Consider the following 20426-nt stretch of genomic DNA (forward strand, 5'->3'; position numbering starts at 1 on the left):
CTTTGAGGACCTGCTCCATGATTTTTCCAGGGACTGAGGTGACGCTGACTGGCCTGTAGTTCCCAGGATCTTCCTATCATTAAACCCATCCACTTCTGCTCTTCTTTGAAGACATCTTTGAATGTCTTCTTTGAAGACATCACCTAATATAGTGGTGCGCAAACTTCTCCAGTTGTACCCCCCCTTACTATTAACAGAATGTATCTGTACCCCATTCCATTGTTGCACAGCCAAGGCTTCCTGAGCAGCAGAGCTTGGGCTGAAGGCAGAGCTGAGGGTGGCACTGTAGACAGAGGTGGAGCTGGTCTGGGGGCAGAGAGGGAATGAGGGCACAGCTGGTCTGGGGGCAGAGAAGGGGGTGGAGTGGAGATGGAGTGGGCCTGGAGATGGAGCAGGACTAGGGGTGAACAGGTTTGGGGCAGAGCTGGTCTGGGGGTGGAGCGGGGCTGGAAACATGCTCCCTATGAGGGCTGGCCCAAGCAGCAGGGCTGGGGGAGGAGCAAGGCTGGGGAAGAAGTGAGGCTGGAAGTGTGGCATTCCTTCCTTGCCCCCATGGGGGCAAGCCCAGGCCCCACTGCGCACCTCTCCAAACATGCTCCCACAGGGAGGGCATGCCCCACAATTTGGGGACCACTGATCTAAGATAAAGTTACTTTCTGCATTAAGTGTCTATACAACAGGTGGGCATACTGGTTTGTAGAAAATAAGAATTGAACCCAACCGTTGTAAAGAACGCAGACCATTTTAAAATTTTTGCACACTTCACTTCCTATTTTCAGTATGAAGATAATACAGAGAGCGCAACTACTATTGCGCTATTTATGATCCATCCAGAAACAGAAAGTATGAGAAATCTACAAAGAAAAACTGTTCTAACAAATCCTTGAATTCTTATCTGAACTAAACCAATCTTTGCAAGTATCAGCATTTCTAAGCACAAATCTGCCAAGTAACAAACAATAATTGATAAAACTTATTGTGCTTTTTCATTTAATAACTCAAAAACACTAAATCATTTCCACATTTCATTCAACAGGAAATACCATCACCAGCTCTGAAATACCACCCTAGAAGATGGCCCAACTCCCAGTTATCTTTGCAGTACGGACGGACGGACACACACCCTTTTCTTAGTTTAATAATTTGAATGGTTAGTGCCAAAAAAGACCTCTCTTACCACTTCTGTCTGCAGCTCCTCCTCGCATTATTCTAGCCACTACAATCGCACCAGTATGTTCATCCCTTTTAATAGTAGCCCCCTTTGGGGAAGAAAAAAAAAAAAAAAGAAAAGAAAGATTTTGGTAAGTCTTAGCATGATTTAAATGCACTGGACTAGAAAACATTTAAAATGTAAAACTGCAAGCTGTAATGATGTATACTGTAGTCCAAAAATAGAAATGGCACCTGTTCATAAAAATGTTATGACATGAAATATAAGAAATTAATGAATATTACATACATATTTTTGTTGTTTGTATCAGGTTGATAGATATCTGTCTCTTGTTCTATCTTATACAATCGGTCACTTGTTCAATTCTTTTCAGGAGGCTAGCAATAACCCATCCATTTTGTACAGGTGTGATATTTGTACTCAGGACATGCCTACACTGCAGTAAAACACCTGTTGCTGGCCTATGTCAGCTGACTTGGGCTCGTGGGGCTTCGACTGCGGGGCTATAAAATTGCAGTGTAGACATTCAGACTTAGGCTGGAGCCTGGGCTCTGGGACCCTGTGATGGGAGCAGGTCCCAGAGCTCAGTGTTCAGCCTAAACCCAAATATCTATGCTGAAATTTGATAGCCCCACGGCCCAAGCCATCTGACACAGGCCAGCTGCAGGTGTTTTACGGCAATGTAGACATATCCTTATTATGCATCTGAGGGAAACATGAAAACAATATAATTTTGGACTTTAATATTTCCCCTAAGTGTACAGGGCTATACTATTTGTATAGTCAGCCTCTAGACTTACACTTGTGTACTGCTAAAAATTGAAAAACAATATATATATAGTAAAGTTCTTGCATAGAAAGAGGCCATGTTGCCAAACACACAAAATGTTTTTTGCGCATCTTTAGCTAACATTTATGCCTTTAAAACAAAACACACACACACAAGCGGCTACTTTGTTTTTTCACAAAGGAGTCTTTAAGAATCATCCAAGAAACAAAGATTCTTAAAGAATCCTTTGTGAAAAAACAAAGTGGATCATAGCAAAGAAAATTCTTTAGAAAATTTCAGGTGTATGAGAGGTGTCTCAATTTATTTAGTTCTTGTACCTATTTCTTAACTGTGAAAACAGTTATGACATATACAGAAAATGTCTCACGTCTCATTCAAAACTGAATTTTGAATGAAAAACCCATGTTTAAAGAAAATAAGAAATGTTGACATTAAAGAATTATGTTTTCCATAACTCCCCTCCCCTTTCTAATAGATTAAGGACAGCACAGAACAACATATATTGATGTATAACATTGAAATATAAAATGAAGAATTGTTAATGGTAAGATGAAAAGCTTCCAATAGCTATATTTTTAATTATTTGTAATTATGCATAGTGAATGGTACTGATGAGGTAACACTTAGGCCAAGATTTCGGTGGCATAAACGTGGTTTTGCCAATTCTTCTTTTACATAAAATTGCTGATGTGTTTAAAACATTACTGCTGACAGAATAAAGGTAACATGTTGCGCTGGAAGATGTAAGTACAAGATACACAAACATTTAATAATAAATACCACCCGCCTTTTTTTCTGGGAAGACCCAGGGCAGGATGACACATAACAACATGACCCAGAAACTGCAAAACCAGCTGGAAAAATACAGAAGTTGAGCAATTGAAGCTTGTGCATGTGCAATGTGTGGGTTACCTAAAATCCAAAGGGCTTATGTGCTAAAAGCCAAATGGATAAAGACTAAGTAATCTGCAATGTAGAAACCCGTTAAAGACCAAAGTGAACATGGCCCCAAACTGAAGAAACACCAGACCAGAAACTGAAGAATGAGACTGAAGGACCAGACCAAGGGATCAGAGAAGGCAACAATTATCATGGAAGGTGGAAGAACTTCCCGGTGCCCCAGAATGCAGTAACTTGGGCCTGACCAATTCTGTCTGGTCTGTTATTTGCCTGGCATACACGTATATCCAAACACTATAGGTGACAATAATTCTGTCTGAAATTGTATAAATAAAAGCCAAACTTGATTACACCTAAATTGGGTGGATTTGTGACTCCGTGTCCCAATTTTTAACACTTGTTGACCCTATTCTGTGGATACGACTTCAGGCAGCATGGCTAACTGAACTGGCAGTTTTTACAAGTGTTAAACATTTTTTGGAAGAGGTTATTTGAACACTAACAAACACTGGAAAGAAAAACTGTTGGCAGACATTTTCAACTTTTCACAGTATTAACTGTCTAATGTTGACTTGGTCAATGCACCCTTCCATTATTTGCAATATTGCTGCTGATCAATCAATGTTATAACTGTCCAGGAATCTAACGGTCACTCTTCCAGAAAACATTCTACCTTTTTCATTAGTGAATCCGCATTTATTTATTTTCACTTCTCACTCAAAATCTCAGATTCTGAAATGTGCATCAGTATCAACTGCTTAGTGTGATCTTATCAAAGAAGAGTTACAGTTGAGGTCAGAGTAAGTTGTTTATGATAGATAGATAGATAGATAGAGATTTTTCTTTTCTTTCTGCCTTTCTTAGTTTGTCATCAAGAAAATAAAGCAGAGTAACACGTGCATCACTGTTTCAAATGTGAAGTACTTCAGGAGCACAAAGGTGGGAAAATGTACACATAAGTAATAGGTGTCAAATGATTTGTACGTGTTTAACATTTTTAATGGTTGTGAGTAAAACTTACCTCTAAAAACTCAAATCTAAAATAAACACAATATTTCAAATGCCAAGTGGGAGATTGATTTGTATTTGTTTATTACACACAGGCTATATTTGCTGTGAAAAAGAAAATTCCCTAGAAAACTAATCACCACCACATGTTCAGAGTCTCTTTGGTAGAAATTCTGACAGTAGCCACCACTCTGTAGTAAAATTCTGGATCTGTGTATTGCACACAATATTACATTTTATATTTATTTGTATGAAATCCTATCTCTAAGCAGTGCATTCTTTCTGTAATTTGCTAAAAATCTGCTTTTATATTTTTATAATATAATTATATTGCTATGACATTTACTTGAGTTCTTTATTACGATTTAATTTCAGATGAAAATATGACTGGGAGTTAGAAAAATTACGAGGATTTTACTGCAATTATTCTAGCCAAAGTTTTAAGTGAGTATTTTTTATACAGGAAGCAAATACTACTCATTTTATCAGTTTATATAGCCCTGTAGTTGAAGCCCCATGAGCCACTCAGAATCCCATCCACTGTGTCAGCTGACTTGAGCTCGTGCTTGTGGAAAAATCACATCCACTGCTACATTAATACATCTACTCTATCTCAATCCTAAACTCTGGCACCACAGTAACAGATGTTAGTCTGAAGCTTACTTACAATAATTGGACACTAACCAGGTGTCACAGGGCAGTCCCATGTGGCGTGCCGTCCTGTGGCAGGCTGCTGCATGACAGGCATGCCTGCCTCAGTTTCCCCTCTCAGGTTACCCAATAACTTTCAGGCAAGAAAGTCTCAATACTATCCTTCCTTGGGACCAAATTATTAAAAAACCTTGTGCAAATGATCCAGAACATAAGTCTCCAAACATGCAGCCCATTTTTCACTGCAGTGCAAGCAGTAATTAAAACTTAAGCTATCTCGTCTCTGGATGCCCCACATATGACACAATGGTGACTTTGACCACAGCCAGACCCTCTGACAGTCCTCCTCTGTCCTTGTACCAGGACAGCCACCCCAGCCCTTGCAAATGGAGTGCAACCTTACTTTACCTGAGCAGGAATCCTCCCACGGCCTCTGTTGGGGAGCTTCCTTCACTCCCCCTGGCCCTCTTACAGTTTCTTTGGAGTATAGCTCTTCGGCTTGGAAGATGTCAGAGGGTAAGCTCCTCTACTGCTCCCCTGCCTTCAGCCCTCTCCGTCCCTTGATTTGGACTCTCCGGCTTAGAGCCTGCAGGCAACCCCTCTGCGTCTCCTTCTGCCTTCAGCCCTCTCCAGTCCTCTGGCCGTGGCCATCTGGCTTGGAGACACTAGCCAACAAATGCCTTTCACTGCTCTTCTTGCCTTCAGCCGTCTCCCAAGAAATACCTTCTGCTTCCTTCTGGGACCTTCCTCCACTCCTCCAAGTCTCTGGCAGCTCTCATCTGCCCCTGGCTGAACCAGTCTGCTCTGACTTACTGGGTCTTCCTCCCACACCCAGGTGCCCTGATCCTTTGTAGGCCAGATGCTGCCCTGTCCTTTTAATCTGCCAAACTGACAGCACCTGTTTTGTCACAGGGAAGCTGAACCTACTTCATTCAGAGGCCAGCCACTCTGCGACATCAAGGTTTAAGTAATAAACATTCTTCCTGAACAATCCACCATAAAATTAAATCAATGGTGAAGTGCTTTTCTCAATAGATTCATAGACTCCAAGGTCAGAAGGGATCATTGGGATCATCTAGTCTGACCACCTGCATAAAAGAAGCCAAAAACTCTCCCAAAGTAATTCCTTTTGAACTGGATCATATCTTTAAAAAAAAATATCCAATCTTGATTTAAAAATTGCCAATGATGGAGAATCCACCATGAACCAAAATAAATTGTTCCAATGGTTCATTACTTTCATTGTTAAAAATATATACCTCATGTCCAGTCTCAATTTGTCTAACTTCAACTTTTAGCCGTTGGATCTTGTTATACCTTTCTCTGCTAGACTGAAGAGCCCATTATTAAATATTTGTTCCCCACATAGATACTTATAGACTGTTATCAAGCCACTCCTTACCCTTCTCTTTGTTAAGCTAAATAGATTGAGCCCCTTGAATCTATCACTAAAAAAGGTTTTCTACCCTTTAATCATTCTTGTGGCTCTTTGAACCCTCTCCAATTTATCAGCTTTCTTCTTGAATTGTGGAACCAATTTAACCAACACAGCCTTCTTTCTCAATTGTGAGATTATGCTTATTTATATATCTAGTAAAGTGTTCTTAAGTCAAATAAAAATACAAGACTTCTCCGATACAACTATCCACACAGCACACAGGCTGCCACCCCTCATGCAAAAAGATAAAAAAGGAGGAGGTTTTACACTCTTACTCTAAAAAGAAAAGGAGTACTTGTGGCACCTTAGAGACTAACAAATTTACTTGAGCATAAGCTTTCGTGAGCTACAGCTCACTTCATTGGATGCATTCAGTGGAAAACTGAATGCATCCGATTAAGTGAGCTGTAGCTCACGAAAGCTTATGCTCAAATAAATTTGTTAGTCTATACGGTGCCACAAGTACTCCTTTTCTTTTTGCGAATACAGACTAACATGGCTGCTACTCTGAAACTCTTACTCTAGAAGTCGAAAAGCTGAGTTCCATTAAACCAGGATGGAATCTGAAAGTCATAACCCAAGGCCTTCTTCTGAGAATGCCTAGCTATTTTTCCTATGATGTTTAAATCTAAGGATTGTTAAAATCACTACAACTAGCATGTGGGGAAAGAGGTGATCAGGTAGCCAGGAACCTTAGCTTAAAGACCAAGGACAACACTTAGAATTGACCCTGGAAGCAATGGAAAGCCTGTTTGCTGAAGAAGAATGGGCGTAATATGTTCTGTGCAACTAATACCACCAACACCTTGTCTTTGCTATGAAAAAAATGGTGTGTTTCTAACTCAAGTAAGCTAACTTGAAGTAAAACCCCAGCGAAGACAAGAAACGCCCAACCACCCCATTAGGTATAAAACTTGATCAGAACTGCAGGGTGATGTACAACTCCAGAGGAGGAAGGTGTATGCCTTGGAATGTAGAGGTGGGCTGTATTTTCTCCAGAGACTCTTCAACTTCCATTGACCAGCCCCTTGCTCTCCCCACCCCCATTAATTTAAGCCTATGCCCAGGCTTTTTGGAGCCTCTTGCTCTTGTTAGCTGCTCCACCCTTCCTCCCTGTAGTTTTAGTATAATTGCTGTTTTAGAATGTTGCGGGTCTAACCAACTGCCTGTTTTGGGGTCAGGAAGGAATTTTTCCGATTGGAGCCAAGTACTTGGAAGCTTGGTGGTTTTTTGTTTGTTTGTTTGGGGGGGCGGGAGGTAGGGGAGATTTGGCCTTCCTCACAGCATCATGCAGCACAGCTGGGTTAAATAAGAGAAATTACTGTTTGGCATTTGTAGTAATGTTTAGTTCATCACAACTTGCGGTCAGCATCCATTAAGGACAAAAGCCAAAGGGCCAGCTCCCAAAGGTAAAAGAGACCTGGGATTTCACTGTACTTATTGAAGAAGGGACAAATATTTTGAATCATAGCAGATTAGGATCGGAAGAGACCTCAGGAGGTTATCTAGTCTAATCCCCTGCTCAAAGCAGGAACAACCCCAACTAAATAATCCCAGTCAGGGCTTTGTCAAACTGGGCCTTAAAACCTCTAAGCATGGAGATTCCACCACCTCCCTAGGTAACCCATTCCAGTACTTCACTTAGTGAAATAGTTTTTCCTAATATCCAACCTAGACCTCCCCCACTGCAACTTGAGATCATTGCTCCTTGTTCTATCATCTGCCACCACTGAGAACATATTAGCTCCATCCTCTTTGGAACCCCCCTTCAGGTAGTTAAGGGTGCTATCAAATCCCCCCTCACTCTTCTCTTCTGCAGACTAAATAAGCCCAGTTCCCTCAGCCTCTCCTCATAAGTCACGTGCCCCAGCCCCCTAATCACTTTCCTTGCCTTCCGCCGGCCTCTCTCCAATTTGTTCACATCCTTTCTGTAGTGTGGGGCCCAAATCTTGACGCAATACTCCAGATGTGGCCTCACCAGTGCTGAATAGAGGGGAACAATCACTTCTCTCGATCTGCTGACAATGCTTCTGCTAATGTAGCCCAATATGCCTTTAGCCTTCTTGGCAACAAGGGCACACTGTTGACTCATATCCAGCTTCTTGTCCACTGTAATCGCCAGGTCCTTTTCTGCAGAACTGCCCCTTAACCAGTCGGCCCCTAGCCCATAGCAGTACATGGGATTCTTCCATCCTAAGTGCAAGACTCTGCACTTGTCTTTGTTGAACCTCATCAGATTTATTTTGGCCCAATCCTCTAATTTGTCTAGGTCACTCTGGACCTTTGTAGGTCATTGTCCCCTTATGGTACCCTCTACTTCCTTTGTGGGTGGAGAATGAGATTATTCAGAAAAGTGAACTGAGTCCTGGGGGCAGGCTGAAAAGAGCATACCCTGAGATATGGGTTATATGGTGGAAGCCCTCTAACCTGGCACTGGACCCACTTAAATGGCTGATAGGAGAGAGATAGGGTAGGCAGGGGGAATAGTGTCCCACCTCAGCGTTAATATATTTGCAGCCTTCTGTTTAAATCTATCCCTGTGTATGTCTTCATTTCCCTATATGTTATGATCGATACGAATATATCTTTTATTCGTAAGGAAGACAAGGCCCAAGTGAGCATGCAGCCACTATAGAGCACTAGTTGAGTCTTGTGACTGGCCTTCAAGGCTAGCCCATGTACTACACATTATAAAAAGGCAAAGTGGTTTGAAAAACAAGGGTTTCTCCTACTTGTCTCCAAACCTTGCCCATTATAGTTTTTAAAAATATCCTCAAATATCAATTAATTTGTTTTTAAACGTATGAGTACTTCTGATTTTGCTGAAATACTAAAAAAGAAGCTTCTCTCATGTTACTGCAAGACCTGCCTAATCCAGGTGGTGTGTATAATCTGGCAAGAGCATATATTCTTATGAATTGTTGAGCCCCAGTATTTTCAGTGGCACATGCAATGCAGCATCTCATACTGTGCTTTAAAAAGCAAAGACAATTAAGGTTGCATCTTGGGAGTCTGGAAAATGTTTTTAGTGTTGCTAGCCAAAGGAGAGAGTTAGCCAAAACGGGACATATATAGGTGTAATAGCATAGTTCAATTTAAAATATTTTTTAAAAGGGAAATAAGGAGTTTGGAAACCATATAGAGATCAGAGATTGAGAATGTGGTTAAAGGTACAGCAAATGCAAATGGACTGAAACATTAATGCAACTTCTCCAGGAGCCAGACCCTTTTTTGTTTACTTTTATGTCACTTGGTTTCATAGAGATGAGCAGTACTACTCCATCCATTCATCTGCTGGATACTGCTGGTTCCAGAATATTAACAAAATAAGCCCTTATTTTTCAAGGATTAACAACAAATCAAAACAAGTTTGGCCTGTAATATAGGTTAAGAGTAAAGAAGGTCAGAGACTTCAGATTTATTTTGCATGCTTTGCCTGTTAAATAAAGGTGTATAGCAATCCGGCAATGTATGAAAATGAATACTCCGATTAACCACATTTTTAATGTGGCCCATATTTTTTAATGTAACCTTTGCTTTAGATAAGAGTATATTAATGCCTATTTGTCCCTTTTAAATGTTAAATTTCCACACAGCTTCAAAAAACTAGTTTCTTTCACTGGTCATGCTTGTTACTACCTGTTAATCCTATCTAGCACAAGTCAATCACCTTTTCGTTGCTGTGTGTTTGTTTACACAAATCCAACATTAACAATCCTAAATTCTAAGACAGTAAGGAACACTGGCACTTTGCAATGTCTGGTCAGTGTATTCCCTTTCTCCATAATGATAGGCATGCATAAAAATTGCTCCTGAAAAATACACTGTACTTGATAAACATTTCACACACGTTTCCAGGCATCTCCCTTCCAGCATTACTTTTTCAAAGTTGATACTTTTTATAAAAACAGCAACTTACATGAATAAGCATAACATAAAATCACAATTTTTCAGACCATATTTATTACTGATCACTAAAACCTGCTACATGTTAAATCTGGCCCCAAAGCAATTTGAACGTGTTTTAAAAGGTTAAACTTTATGAAAATGGTACAAATGTTGAGATTTTATATTTTTAAGCTTGTGTGACACAAAGCTATTGATATAGACTCAGACAGGTCAATGATGTTTTCAATTAATACTAAAAACAAGTTATTTAATTTGAATTTTATATGGCATACTTAATTTTTCACACCTCTCAGAATTAGAAGTAGATACAATTTCTCTTCTTGACTATTCCTGACACTAAGTCCTAATGTAAGTTTCTTCTCTAACAGAAGGAATTCATGTGATAAAAAAATGAAAAGCTTTGTAAATAGGCATGTGATTTAAATAGTTGGAAAAAAGATTTAGAATGTTAATACCAAGTAAAATGTTTCCATATGGTCAAACTTTTAACTGTACCTATGGGCCCCCAGAGTCAGTCAATACTAAAATTGGTTTCTTGTTGACTGACGCCAGAGATCTGTCAAGACTGAGGGCATTACTGAGATATCAGCTGAGACAAGCTACCACTGTATATCTAACACAGACATCACTCTCTCTCCACCATCCTGGGTACAGAATTGCAGCTCTTTAAAAGTAACTTTTACAGATATTTCTTCAAGATTTCTTTCCATTAAACAAACCTTTAGCATAACCCAAAACAAAGAATTTGCAAGTTAGCGGGGGGAGGAGGGTAATTAGCTATATATTACATAACATGACTGTCTACAGCAAATCAGTACAACAATTTAATATTCCTGTAATACATACTTGGTTTAATTTCATTCTTCCAGATATTCCCATGAAGCTATCAATTTTCTGGTGTTTTAATCCAAACTACAACAACACACAACTTACATTTGCCCAGACTTCAATTCAAGGTATTTACAAATGTGTGTCTCATGCTCCTTTTCAATATACCAAAAGGTCACATTCTCAATATTAATGCTAACAAGAACAATTTGTGACAAACATCTACATTTCACTGGGGATTCCCTATCATCTTTGCTCTTCAGAACAAGCTCATAGTTTAGGTTCAAGATTAAAAATGAATATTTCATTAATTTCAGTGGCCTGCAGGTGGTGTTAAAACAACCGTGAAGTAAGAATATCAACAAGAAGCTCACCCATTTGAATTACGTCAGTAAAGTGAAGGTGGAATTCACAAGTGCATTACTCAGCATTCTAGAAAAACTTGAAATGATTATTTACTCATATTTCCAGGTAATGCTAGCCATCTTAATCATTTTCATAACTATTAAAGAAAGCAACAAAAGGAAAGATAACTTACCAGTGGTTCCCTGTTTTTGACAAGTCTGATTATTTTTACTGAGTCTTCCTCCTCATCAATATCATCAGGGATGGGAGGCAATACTGGATCATAGTTCTTCTGAGCAACAGTATCATGTACAGAAAGCATAGCCTGAAAATGTCAATGGTCAACATAAATATTAGTCTGAAAAGCCTATAAAATAAAAAAGGAAACAATTCATAATCTGAGTGCTGCAGTGTCATAACAATTTCTGTATAGTGCCTGCTATTTGTTTATGCCATTTTAATAGTTTGTTAAACAATAATAAACCAACCCAATAAAATAACTATTGTTAAGATCCACAATGCACATAGCTACAAATTGTGGGTGAAGAAAGGGTGTTTTAAACATAAGTTAGGATGCTGAGCACTTAGTACTATTATTCCAAAATTACAAAAGTTGTAGTCTGGAGAAAAAAAGTGTTGAAGGAAAATTATTGTTTCTTCTGATATAAATTCAGGTGTATCACTGTCACATGGAAGTTCTTAAACACAAAAGGGCAGGGGTGGCCAACCTGTGGCTCAGAAGTTAATATGCGGCTCCTTGTATAGGCACCGACTCCAGGGCTGGAGTTACAGGCGCCAATTTTCCAGTGTGCCAGGAGATGCTCACTGCTCAAACCCCGGCTCTGCCACAGGCTCTGCCAGCACTCCACCCCTTCCCATTCCCTCTTCTGAGCCTGCTGTGCCCTCGCTCCTCCCCCCTCCCTCCCAGAGGCTCCTGCACACCACAAAACAGCTGATCAGAAGGTGTGGGGAGGGAGGGGGAGGCACTGATTGGCGGGGCTGCCAGAGGGTGGGAGGCGCTGAGAGTGGGGTTCGGGGGGGGGGAGTGGAAGACCTTATGGGGGGCTGCTGACGTATTACAATGGCCCTTTGGCAATGTACATTGGTAAATTCTGGCTCCTTCTCAGGCTCAGGTTGGCCACCCCTGCAATAGGTAACGCCATAGTCAGACAAGCAAGATAACTAACTTCTGCCCTTTCTTCTGGAGTGTCAAATGGTGTGGTGATAACTGCTACAGAACTATCCTTCTAACAGGGAGTCAGATGTTAGCAGTTTCTTTGCTCCTGGTTCTTCCGCTCCTTTCATTCCAGTTCCAACAGCATAAATCACTTTCTCACAAAATTCCTCATTGAAATTGGAAAACATACATGAATAAACCAAACCCTTAAGATGTATCAGTACATGTCACTTAATTTTCCAGTTAAACCTATACATTATAGCTGGAACAACAGCAACAACTATGGCTGTCTAATTTTTTATTATTATTATTTTACTATAAGTCTCTATTTTCAGTTGCTTATACATTTCTGAGTGTTTCATATTTTGGCCTAACATTTTTGTGGCCAAATATAACTTTTTTTTTTGCAAAGTTTCAGCCAAAAAAGGTGAACTGTTTTTAAGAACGAGTAGCCTGAAAATAATACATATTCCCAACCATTTTAAAAAATCCTACAATTTTAAAAATTAAACCACACTAGTGCTGAAATTATTAGGATTATAAAGTTGAAATTTTGCACTGAGTCCTAATTGAGGAGAATGGCATTTTATGGGCACATAAGAATGGCCATACTGGGTCAGACTGATGGTCCATCGAGCCCAGTATCCTGTCCTCTGACAGGATGCTTCAGAGGAAATTAATACAACAGGGCAATTATCGAGCAATTTATCCCCTGTCATCCAGCCCCAGCATCTGGAAGTCAGAGGTTTAAGGACATCCAGATTATGGGATGTATCCCTAACTATCTTGCCTATTAACCATGTCTGGACCTATCCTCCAAGACCGTGTCTAATTTTTTTTTAAACCCAGTTATACTTTTGGCCTTTACAACATCCCCCAGCAACAAGTTTCATAGGTTGATTGTATGTTGTGTGATGTACTTCCTTATTTAGTTTCAAACCTGCCACCTCCTGATTTCATTGGGTGACCGCTGGTTTGTGTGTCATGTGAACGGATTCCTTATTCACCTTCTCCACACTATTCATGATTATATAGATTTCTATCATATTACTCTTACTCATCTCTTTTCCAAGCTGAACAGTCCCAGTCTTTTTACTCCCTCCTCACATCGAAGTTGTTCCATACCCTTAATCATTTTTCTTGCCCTTTTCTACACCTTTTCTAATTTTAATATTTTAGATAGGGCAACAAAGACTGCACGCAGCATACAAAGGGTGAACTACAATAGATTTATATAGTGGCATTATGATATTTACTGTCTTATTATCTCTCTCTTTCCTAATGGTTCTTAACAGTGTTAGCTTTTTTGACTGCTGCTGCACACTGTGGATAGTTACCTGAAAACATCTGCTCAATGACTCTAATATTGAATTCAGCCAATATGTGACAATCTGAAGACAAAGTGAAGGGAACTTAAATTTAGGAAAGGGTTAATTAGGAATTCCATAACTTGTAAAACGATAAAAGAAAACTACTGAATTTGTCTGATACCAATTCTCTGGTAATTTAATGGGACATGGGTAATGTTAGACAAAGTATGTAATTACCTCCTTCTTGTTTATAATCTACACAGACTTCAAGCTGTGTTTTGTCAGTGATTACATGGATTCCATTTTTTTTAAACAAATCATAGATATATAGCTTCATATCAAGGCCAGACAGAACCACTGTAATCATCTTAAACTAACTTCCTGTATAACATAGGCCACAAACTCTCCCAAAATAATTCCTTTTGAACTAGAGAAGATCTTATAAAAAAAAATCCAATCTTAATTCAAAAATTGCCAGTGATGGAGAATCCACCACAACCCTTGGTAAATTGTTCCAACAGTTAATCTCATTGTTAAAAATGTATGCCTCATTTCCGGTCTGAATTTGTCTAGCTTCAATTTCCAGCCATGAGATCTTGTTATACCTTTCTCTGCTAGACTAAATTTGTTCCCCATGTAGCTACTTATAAACTGTGCTTAAGTAACCCAATAATCTTCTCTTTTTAATCCAAATAGATCTAGCTCCTTGAATCTATCACTAAAGGGAATGTTTTCTATTCCTTTAATAATTTTTGTGGCTCTTCTCTGAACTCTCTCCAATTTATCAGCATCCATCTTGAATTGTGGATACCAGAACTAGAGACAGTATTCCAGCACAGATCGCACCAGTAACAAATACAAAGGTAAAGTAACTGCTCCATTCCTACATGAAATTAACGTTTATGCATCCAAAAGCATGAGCTCTTTTGGCCACAGTGTCAAACTGAGAGCTTGTCTTCAACTGATTACCTACTACATCCCCCAAATCTTTTCCAAAGTTACTGCTTACCAGGATAGAGCCCCCCATCCTGTAAGTATACCCTACTTTCTTTGTTCCTAGATGAATATTATGATAGACCCAGGGAAGTTGGGTACAGCACAGCAGTCGAAGGCAGATATACTAGCCACTGGATAAGCAGTTTTCTGTTCTCTGACTGACCAGAGCAGGGGCTGCTCCATGCTAGAATGGACACATGACTCCAATTAGCCTGCAAAGAGTCAGTTGAAGCCATTAGGCTAATGAGAACACCTGACTCCAATTAACCTGCAAAGAGTCAGGTGAGGCTGTTAAGCTAATGTGTAAACCTGACTCTAATTAAGGCCCCTCTGATACTATAAAAGGGCTCACTCCAGTCAGGCTGAAGAGAGCCAGGGGAGAGAAGTGTGGCTGAAGGGCTGGGTAATGAGTGGTAATCCTCAAGCCACTGGAAAGAGAGCCCTAAGGTAAGGGTGAAGAAAGCGTTGAGAGAGAGAAGCGGGAGAGCTGTGGGGAAGTGGCCCAGGGAAATGTAGCAACTCTGGAAGTGAAAGGTCGGCTGTCAACAACTGCTGCCATTAGGGTCCCTGAGCTAGAACCCGGAATAGAGGGCGGGCCCAGGTTCCCCCTCAAACCGCCACTACCTCCTGGGAGGGGAAGACAGGCCCCTGTCAGGACAGGAGGCTAAACTGTTCTGGAATAAGCCCACAGGGACAACAGAGACTGTGGGAGTTCTCTCACTGACCTCCTTGCTGGCTTATGATGAAATGGGCTCAATAGGCTGTGACCCTTGCCTCTAGAGGGAGAAGGGCTATGTAGAGGGTCACAGTGAACCTCTGAGGCTAGCATAATCCACCAGGAAGCGTGGGACCCACTGAGACAAGGTAGGAGCTCTGCCACAATCTAGAAGGAAAAATCTTTGGCCATTAGAGGTAAGGACAATAAGGATTTTCCTAAGAGTTCTTAAAAAAACAGGCTCAGGAGCTTGCTGGACCATTAATGTTGATTTTCAGTAAATCTTGGAATACCAGTAAAGTTCCAGAAAACTGAAAGAAAGCTAATTTTGTGTCAATATTTTAAAAGGGTAAATGAAATGACCCAGGTACTTATAGGCCTGTCAGTCTGACATCAATTGCAGGCAAGATAATGGAACAGCTGATATGGGACTTGATTGATAAAGAACTCTTACTAGTGAAATGGAGTGTTATATGACATCATCATCTGCTCCCCCCCCAAATACAGAACAGAAATATTAATTGAACACATTTGCCTTTTCTACATTATTATTGACAATTTTACCATTTCTATCTAGTAATGAACCAATACAGCAACAGGATTTTTGTTGTTCTTGTTCCTAATATACTTAAAGTCCTTCTTACTGCCCTTAATTCAGTTGGCCATAAATTTCTCTTTGTGTCCCTTTGCTTCCTTTATTAATTTGCCACAATTCCTAGATTCTGATTTAGAGTCATTATTATCAAAGTCATGCTCACTTGTACCTAAGCTACCACTAATGTTTAGTTGTGTCATCAGTTCCTCGATCAAGATGACGAGGTCCAATATAGAATTCCCCCATGTTGGATGCAAATTTTTGTTAGGAAATTGTTCTCTCTACTATTTAGGAATTCCATGGATGTTTTAGTACTAACAGCGTAAGACGTTCCGTCATGTCACTCAAATTTAAGTCCCCTGTTATTACACATTTTGTTTTCCTACACATTATAGATGGGTGCTTAAGGAGCCACTCATCCTGTTACATTGTGTGATTTGGTGGCCTGTAACAGAAACCACTTAATAACCCATCTTGTGCTTTATCTGTTAAGACATTGAGCATCCAAGATAATTTTCTTCTAAGCTATCAGTGACTCAGAAACAATTAATGCTGGATTTATCAAAAGTGCCATTCTCCATCTCCTTTTGCCCAGTTGATCCATCCTAAATAAGTTTCAGAGTAGCAGCCATGTTAGTCTGTATCCGCAAAAAGAAAAGGAGTACTTGTGGCACCTTAGAGACAAACAAATTTATTTGAGCATAAGCCTAAATAAGTTATAACCATTGATTTAAATCTCCAATCACGTGAATCATCCCACCAGGTTTCAGTAACAAATATATCAAATTTATGCTCACGAATTTCAATTCCTCATTTGTTACCCATGCTAACACTGGTGTGCAGTCAATTAAATAATTTCTCCTCTTTATGTCCCTTGATTAATTTTATTTTCAGCTTCTTAATTTTGTACTAAATGAGTCGTCATCATAGTCATGTTCCTATTACGCCTCTGGCGGTTAACGGAGTGACAAAGCTCCTCCACTCCTGTCTGTTTCTGGCAAGTCTTTCAATTGTTCCCCAGCTTTGCCCCAGGTTTTTCAGCTCGGCTTCCACAGCTCTTCGCCATATTGTTTTTGGATGGCCCCATTTTCACTTGCCTTCAGGTGTCCATCTTATTGCTACTCTGGTGATGAAATCAGTTTCCATCCAAAGCACATGACCGATCCATCTCCAACACCTCCTGGCAATGATGGTGTTCAGATCCTTTTGGCTACACTGTGTCAATAGATCTTGGTTTGAGATTGTTCTCGGCCAAAAGATACACAGGATTTTTCTGAGGCAGGTTGTATGGAATGAAGACAGTTTTGACATGTCAGACTTTCTCATTCCCCAGCATTCTGCACTATAACAATGTTGAAAGTACACAGCTCTGATAAATCTTAAGTTTGGTTTTGGTGTTGTATTTTGATGATTTCCAGACTGTATTTAAGCTCCTGACAATGTTCCTGACTTTATTGATTTTGTTCTGGATGTCCTGTCTTGTTCCACCACCCTGGCTAATGGTGCTGCCCAAGTATGTGAATGTTTCTACATTGGTGAGAACATAATCCTCTATCCGTACTGGTGAGGCGATATTAAAGGTCATGATATCTGTCTTATTGCGGTTGATTTTCAGTCCAATTTGCTGGTTGAATGTGTTGAGTCAAGTTGTTTTTTCTTGTCTATGGTGTCGGGTATGTGATAGGAGAGTGACATCATCTGCGAAGTCCAAGTCTTCAAGGGATGAGAAGTATGTCTATTTAATGCCTCTTGGCATGTCTTCTCTTGTACGCTGCATTACCCAGTCGAAGGCAAAGTTGAAGAGGATTGCAGATATGACACACCCCTGACATACTCCTGTTCTGACTTCAAAACTGAGCTCACTCTGAACAACACTCCATGTAAAGTTGAAATAGAAGCTTTTCATGATGCTGATTATAGGAAAAGGAATTCCATATGCCCGCTGAATGTGCCATAGGCTGATCCTGTGAATGCTATCAAAAGTGCTAAATGAGTGCTCTGAGACAATCACTTGGACATTCTTCTTCTGCACTCCTGTGTTCCCTGAAGATGTGTATTACCTGTGAGATGTCCTGTGACACAGTGTCATTAGTGCCAATATGAACTATCACCAGTGGATCCTTGCCCATCAACTTCAGAAGCCTATCCAATCTTAGTGTGACATCTTGTGTCTTGACTCTGGGAAGACAACACACCGTCCTGCTGTCCACCTGTCCTCTAAAGAATGGTATTTCAATTCTTCTTTGTACAAAATCCCCAACAAAGCTCCTCTGTCTGCCTTGGATTGTTTGAGATGTCTTTGTAGGCAAGGTTGATTTTCTTACAGGTCAAGCAGCCATCCACAGGTGTTCCCCGTACAACTCACTGTTCCATTCAAGATCCTGATGGATCTTGAGAGATATCTTCCACTATTTCCATTTTGAGGACCTATTATTGATTGGAAACTTCTACTGCTGTTGAATTCTTCCTGGTCCTCTTCTTTCTGGTGGCCAGAGCTTGCCTATTCTCATCTACCTCCAGAAGTGTAGAATGACACCTCATCCCCTTGCCTCTGGTAGTTATTAGTTGCCAAGCCTTGTGTCTGATTTGCTCTCTCTGGTTCCTTGGTGGATAGCAGCTCTATTTTTCCGTCAGTCTAGGGTATTGATGTTTCCCAACCAGGTTGTCCAGGAACTCTTCAACTTCTCCAATTCTACATAGTGTCTCCAGTTGCCCTGCTAATCTAAGAATATTTTCTTCCAGTACTGCCACCAACTTGCACTCTGTACACAGGAAGTCCCTTCAGGCTGGAAAGAGAACATGGAACATCTGTTGCAGATCACAACCACTGTTCCATTGCTGGCCTTGTGGAACTGAACATAGAGCTATATCTGGTAGGAAGGACTCTCACACTCCCTCTCTTTCAACTCCCTACAAAACTAACATCCCTGCATAGACCCCATGCTGACAAAGCAACCAAGGAGTTAATGCTGTAATCACCAGCCAGCACTGACTAGCATTTTCACAGCAGCTGGAAGAATAAAAGAGCTGAAAAGAAGAGGGGTGAGATGGCTGCCAGAGGAGCAAGCACGCTGGAGAAGGAAAGTCCTACCAGCAAGCTGGTGAGAAACCACCCAAAGACAACACCTGAGAGAAGGGATGACCGGCTCTACATTCTGAAGAAGCCTACAGAGCCAACAGAAGTAGGAAAGTGCTCAAGGCACATCAGGAGTCGTTGTTGAGGCTTGATTCTGCCTGTCTGATTTTAGGGCCCTGGGCCAGAATACATTGGGGTGGGTGGACCTGAGACCCCTACTGATTCCCTCAGAAACCTAAGAACCAAAGGGGTTTCTAGATTCCCTAAGGACCAGCTAACCCCACCAAGTATACAGAGAAACCGGCACACCCCAGTGGGACAAAGACTAACACCCTTTATAGCCCAGAATGGACTCACACAGGGTCTCAGGCAAGAGGAGCTAACTGACTGCCCCACCAGATCGAGCAGACTCTGTGTAGTGCTCAATCTCACCAGAGGGGGCACTGTCGCATTAGCATACCATCTCAAACTACCCTTTCAGCTGCTTCTGTTCATGGTTCTCAAGTTTGCCTACCAAGTGACTTTTTATGCCAAGTCTCCCTGTTTAACTCAGTCCATCCCTCACCAGCAGGGAGCAATTAAACATTCAGAGCAAACAGTGAGAATGATCAAAAATCAAAGGATCAGAGCCACACAGCTCTTACCAAGACACCAACAAGCAGACCTGTTTCAGCTGCATACTGAGGAGTCAACAGCCCACCTACAGGACCCAGGTATGCAGAACTCACACACAGACCAAATGCACCATTCACCAAGTCCTGCTGCCTCAAAGTGGAGAGTCCACACCACATTCTCAGCTCCTGTTAGCTATCTCTGATTATGGCTTGATACTTTGGGATTTTTTCAGGTGGATGTGATAGTAAACAGCTGTTGTGCTAGTTCCTCAACAATATGAGCACAGCGGAAGACTATATCTGCTGCAAAGAGTTATAACTTAGTGGTTTTGATTAAGATTCATTAATTTTATAAAACACAATGACAAAAGACAAATAGAAAAATCATGTTACACTGAATATGCAATACATGAAAAACAAATCTGATGTGGTATGATAGAAGCTTCTTTAACAACTTCTCTGAGAAGCAGCATAACATACTTGTGCCTTCTTGCTCTTGATTAATGTGTTCATCTTGAGTGTTAGATAAATACCAAGCATTTGACAGAAAGAAATGTTATCACTGTAGACGTAACCGTATTTTAAAGAACTTTAGTAAGATTGCAATGTCCAATGTTTTTATATAGAACATAGGTTTCAGTAGCTCTGAGTGAAAAACATCTTTTATCATCAAAAATGTCATTGGCAAGGACAATTTCTGATATCCAGAAGTGCAGTTTAAAGTTATTTTGTCTTTACTTCAGTTATTCAACAACCTACAAATCCACTAATTTCTCAAAGAAGAGAGGAAAGAAAGATAAATGTAAACCTAGAAAAAACACTATCAACTACTAGTACGCAAGGTCTTTAAAAAAAAAAAAAGAGGGGGGGGAAGCACTATGTAGAATATCTCCTCCAGAGAAC

The 20426-nt window shown here is 40.4% G+C and overlaps 1 protein-coding gene across 4 annotated transcripts in view; it reads right to left on the reverse strand.

The window, feature by feature from the left end:
- MPP7 (MAGUK p55 scaffold protein 7) overlaps positions 1 to 20426 on the reverse strand; it is a 337776-nt gene that overhangs the window by 87800 nt on the left and 229550 nt on the right. For all 4 annotated transcript variants that reach the window (XR_013635439.1, XM_073334350.2, XM_078851842.1 and 1 more), the window contains 2 exons: positions 11234 to 11365; positions 1178 to 1259 (listed from right to left, as the gene is read on the reverse strand). Coding sequence is in view for 3 of the 4 variants with exons in the window: in XM_073334350.2 (XP_073190451.1) it covers positions 1178 to 1259; positions 11234 to 11365 (214 nt within the window). In the remaining variant the exon portion in view is untranslated. The remainder of the gene's footprint in view (positions 1 to 1177; positions 1260 to 11233; positions 11366 to 20426) is intronic.

The sequence above is a fragment of the Lepidochelys kempii genome, chromosome 2, assembly GCF_965140285.1.
Source record: "Lepidochelys kempii isolate rLepKem1 chromosome 2, rLepKem1.hap1, whole genome shotgun sequence".
In the NCBI taxonomy this organism is placed as follows: domain Eukaryota; kingdom Metazoa; phylum Chordata; order Testudines; family Cheloniidae; genus Lepidochelys; species Lepidochelys kempii.